This window comes from Rhinopithecus bieti, unplaced genomic scaffold (assembly GCF_001698545.2).
Source record: "Rhinopithecus bieti isolate Rb0 unplaced genomic scaffold, ASM169854v2 scaffold_1012, whole genome shotgun sequence".
Taxonomy (NCBI): Eukaryota; Metazoa; Chordata; class Mammalia; order Primates; family Cercopithecidae; genus Rhinopithecus; species Rhinopithecus bieti.
The window spans coordinates 70,813-76,076 of record NW_016803312.1 but is presented as its reverse complement, the minus strand read 5'-3'; the positions used below and the strand labels follow the sequence as shown (position 1 = coordinate 76,076).

The following is a 5,264-nucleotide window of genomic DNA, read 5'->3' as shown; positions in this document are numbered from 1 at the left end:
AATGTGGGGAGCCAACTTTTCTTCAGAAAAAGAGCCAGGGACCCCAGCATGCCACAAGCCAGGCTTTTAAAAAATAAATAAATAAAATATATATATATGTATATATTTCAGACGAGGTCTTGCTCTGTCTCCCAGGCTGGAGTGCACTGACGCAATCATGGCTCACTGCAGCTACAACTTCTCAGGCTCAAGTGATCTTCCCACCTCAGCCTCCCAAGTAGCTGAGACTACAGGTGCACACCACCATGCCTGGCTAATTTTTATGTTTTTTGTAGAGATGGGGATCTCACCATGTTGCCCAGGTTTGTCTCAAACTTCTGGGCTCAAACAATCCACCTGCTTTGGCCTCTCAAAATGCTGGGATTACAGGCATGAGCCGTCACACCCAGCCTTCAATTATTAATTAAATAAACATTTGCTAGATATCTGCTACATGCCAGGTGCTGCTCTCAGGAATTCATATTCAACAAATATTTATTGTACGTCTACTGTGTGCCAGGAGCTATTCTACATGCTGAAAGACCAAAAAAAAAAAAAAAAAAAAAAAAAAAACCCGGGCCTTATGAAACTTACATTCTACTGTGAGATATACACGATACACAAATAAATAAGAAAATGTAAAAGTGCTAAGAAAAAAATATAGCAGTGACCAGATGTGGTGGCTCACGCCTGTAATCCCAGCACTTTGGGAGGCCAAGGTGGGTGGATCGCTTGAGCCCAGGAGTTCAAGACTAGCCTGGCCAACATGGTGAAACCCTTTTCTACTAAAAATACAAAAATTAGCCGGGCGTGGTGGCAGGTGTCTGTAATCCCAGCTACTTGGGAGATGAGGCAGGGAAATCACTTGAATCTGAGAGGCGGAGGTTGCAGTGAGGCATGATTGCTCCAGCCTGGACAACAGAGCAACACTCCATCTCAAAAAAATAAATTAATTAATTAAAAAGAAAGAAAGAAAAAAGAAAAAATATTTAGCACTAAAGCAGATGTAGCAATTGTTGGATGATGGTGGGGTCTGCAGTTGGGATAGGGTGGCTTGGTTGCAGGAGACACATTTGAGGAAAAACTTGATGGAGGTGAAGGAGTGATCCATGCAGGTATCTAGGGGCAAGTGCTTTAGACAGACAGAACATCCTTGGTAAAGCTCCTGAGGTTAGAATTTATTCCGGGCAGAACACTGAAGACAGCTTGCAGTCTGAGAGATGGTGACCAGGAAGTTGTCAGAGCTGTGTGGGTAAGCTGCAAGCTGACCTTGCTGAGAAGGGAACAGGTAGGAGAGGCTTAAAGGGGATAACCAGGTGGGCAGAGGGTAGAAAGGGTGCACTAGGCAGAGGGAACAGCTTGCACGTGTGTGCAGAGGTGAGAAACCACTTTGCAATTTCTGGGAGCTATGGAGATGTAGAAACTTGGTCTTTGTTTCGAGAGTGATAGGGAGCTACTGGGGGAACTCTCAACTCTCCAACCCCCGCCACACTAGGTCTCTGAAGCCGGATTTTGTGCTGATCCGCCAGCACGCCTTCAGCATGGCACGCAACGGAGACTACCGCAGTTTGGTCATTGGGCTGCAATATGCTGGAATCCCCAGTGTTAACTCCTTGCATTCTGTCTACAACTTCTGTGACAAGCCCTGGGTGGTAAGTAACAGGAAGGGTGCCACTGGCAGAGGGAATAGCTCATGCATGCATGTGGGAACTCAAAACCACTCTGCGATTTGGGGGAAGTGAGGGTGTTCAGAAGCTTACAGATTCCCGGTGAAGGACTCACTGACCCAGCTCTCCTGGTTCTCATAGTTTGCCCAGATGGTTCGACTGCATAAGAAACTGGGGACAGAAGAATTCCCTCTAATTGATCAGACCTTCTACCCTAATCACAAAGAAATGGTGAGTTTGGGGAAAATAGAGTGGGCAGGAGGGAAGAGTCATAACTACTGCAATAATATTAAATATTGGTAATTATCAGCAGTGTGATATCAAGAGTGTGGCTGCTGTGTGCACGTGGAGTCATGAAGTTGCTTTGCGATAGGGTCTACCATGAGTTTCCTTATGCTTACAAGGAAAACTAAATCATAATACATTCCAATATTTATCAGATCCTGTTACTCATGTTATCTATTTTGCCAGTATTAAAACCGATTTCTAATGTGAATTGATAGAATTAATGTAATGAATCAGAATATATTACATATAGAAATCAGGTCATTATTACTAACATTATCAAATATTCCTTCTGATAGAAATTTTACCTATATTCAAATTAGGATTGCCAATAACATTTATCAATAGTAATGTTATAAATTAAATTGTTGACAAGGCACGGTGGCTTATGCCTGTAATCCCAGCACTTTGAGAGGCTAAGGTGAGCAGATCACGAGGTCAGGAGTTCAAGACCAGCCTGGTTAACATAGTGAAACCCCGTCTCTACTAAAAATACAAAAATTAGCCGGGCATGATGGTGCATGCCTGTAGTCCCAAGTACTCGGGAGGCTGAGGCAGGAGAATCACTTGAACCCAGGAGTTGGAGGTTGCAGTGAGCCGAGATCACACCACTGTACTCCAGCTTAGGCAACAGAGTGACACTTCGTCTCAATAAATAAATAAACTAATTAATAGAAATTGAACTTTTGGTTACTATTATAAAATATAATCACTGGCCTGGCACGGTGGCTCACACCTGTAATCCCAACACTTTGGGAGGCCGAAGCGGGCGGACCGCCTGAGGTCGGGAGTTTGAGACCAGCCTGACCAACATGGAGAAACCCTGTCTCTACTAAAAAAATACAAAATTAGCCAGGCGTGGTGGTGCATGCCTGTAATCCCAGCTACTTGGGAAGTTGAGGCAGGGGAATCGCTGGAACCCGGGAGGCAGAGGTTGCGGTGAGCCAATATCGCACCATTACACTCCAGCTTGGGCAACAAGAGCAAAACTCCATCTCAAAAAAAAAAAAAAAAAAAAAAAAAAAAAAAATATATATATATATATAAAATCACTAATATTACAAATTATCACTAATACTATAAATTATTTTTACTGTTGTAAATTATGAGTACCTATGTTATGAATTAAATTGTAGTTTCTAGCAGAAATTGGATAATCATTATTAATAGCATCGAAGATTATTGCTGTTATTACAAATGATTATTGATGTTACAAATTGTGCTCTAATATAAATTATAAGCACCTGTTTTGAATTATATAAGCATGGCACACGCAGTGGAGACTACCACAGTTGGGTCATTGGGCTACAATATGCCAGAATAAAATATGCTGAACATTTGAATAATAGAAAGTGAATTATCATTGCTAATATCATCAAATATAACAATTAATATTATAGTGCATTATGGTGTTACAAATTAAGTCTATTAGTATAAATGATTAGTACCTATGTTGTAAACTATTATAATTATTTTTTAAAAATTTAAACCCAAAGTGGGAGGATCTCTTGAGCCCAGGAGTTTGACACCAGCCTGAGCAATGTAGTGAGACCCCATTTCCACAAAAAAATTTAAAAATCAGCCTGGCGTGGTGATATGCACCTGTAGTCCCAGCTACTTGGGAGGCTGAGATGGGAAGATTGCTTGAGCCCTGGAGGTTGAGGCTGCAATGAGCCATGAGAGCACCACTGCACCCCAGCCTGGGCAACAGAGTGAGACCCTGTCTCAAAACATTAAATAAATAAGTAAATAAAATTAAACCATTAGTACAAACAGTGTAAAAATTGTTACAGATATAACTATTACCAGTGTTACAAATTAAGATTACTAATATAACCCATGAGTACCTCTGTTTTGAATTATCTTGTAGTTCCTAATAGAAATCATTACTAATATGGTTAACATTCTAACTGCTATTATAAAAAAACACTAATATTAAAATTTTGATTACTAATATAAATTATGAGTGCCACAGTTATGAATCAAATTATAGTTACAAATAGAAATTAAATAATTGTTACTAATGCAATCAAATTGTATAAGTAATTTTGTCAATTTTTACCAATATTACAAATTATGTTTACTCATATAAATGATCACCAATTTTATGACTAAAATTATAATTAAATATCAATATTGACCCAACATTATCAACTTGATTAAATAAACATTGCTACTAATATTAGCAATTCTTACCAGTATTACAAATTATGGTCACTGATATACATCAACAGTGTTGTAAGTTAAGTTTACTTACAGATAAAGATTGAATCATCAGTTTTGTTTTGTTTTGTTTTTTGAGGAGGAGTCTCACTCTGTCGCCAGGCTGGAGTGCAGTGGCATGATCTCGGCTCACTGCAGCCTCTGCCTCCCAGGTTCAGGCGATTCTCCTGCCTCAGCCTCCCGAGTAGCCTCCCAGGACTACAGGCGTGCGCCACCACGCCCAGTTAATTTTTGTATTTTTAGTAGAAACGGGGTTTCACCATGTTGGCCAGCATGGTCTCAGTCTGCCCGCCTCGGCATCCCAAAGTGCTGGGATTACAGGCATGAGCCACCATGCCCGGCCTAAATCATTAGTTTTAAGGAAACCCAATTGTTTATCATTATTATTATTCTACATTCTTTGAGAGACATTACAGCAGAATGTGATTAAGAGCATGGACTCTGTAGCCAGAATTTCTGTATGAGAATCTTACCTCCACAACTTATTAGCTGCTTCACACAGGAAAAGTTACTTAAACACCCTGTACCTCAGTTTATTCATCTGCAAAATGTAGGTAATAATAGTTCCCGCCTCATATAGTTGGTGTGAGAATGAAATTACTTAGTAAATGTAAGGTGTCTAGAACAATGCATCTGGCATATATTAACTGCTACCTAAGTGTTGACAAATTTCTCCTTCTATTCTTAGTTGGTTGAGTATTTTTGTCGTGAAAGGATGTTGGACATTGTCAAATGGTTCTTCTGTGTTTATTGACATGATTGTGTGAATTTTGTCCTTTATTCTAAGAATATGGTATATAGTACATTAATTGATTTTCATGCAAGTTGATAGGTTCATAAGTTTGTTTATGATGTGTCTAGGTGTAGACATTTGCATTCCTAGGCTAAATCTCACTTGGCCTTGGTATAAATACTTTTTGTATGTTGTGGGATTCAGTTTGTGATTATTTTGTTAGGGATTATTGTATCTATATTCATAAGAGACATTGCTCTGTAGTTTTCTTATGATGTCTTTGTCTGGTTTTGGTATCAGGATAACACTGGCCTCATAGAATGGGTTGGACAGTGTTCCTTCTTCTTCTATTTTGGGAAGATTTTGTAAAGATTGGC

At 39.6% G+C, this 5,264-nt stretch overlaps 1 protein-coding gene across 1 annotated transcript in view; it reads left to right on the top strand.

The window, feature by feature from the left end:
- Positions 1 to 5,264, top strand: part of SYN1 (synapsin I) — a 56,966-nt gene that overhangs the window by 13,831 nt on the left and 37,871 nt on the right. The window contains 2 exon segments of the mRNA XM_017874021.1: positions 1,475 to 1,631; positions 1,788 to 1,877. Of these exon segments, the coding sequence (XP_017729510.1) occupies positions 1,475 to 1,631; positions 1,788 to 1,877 (247 nt within the window).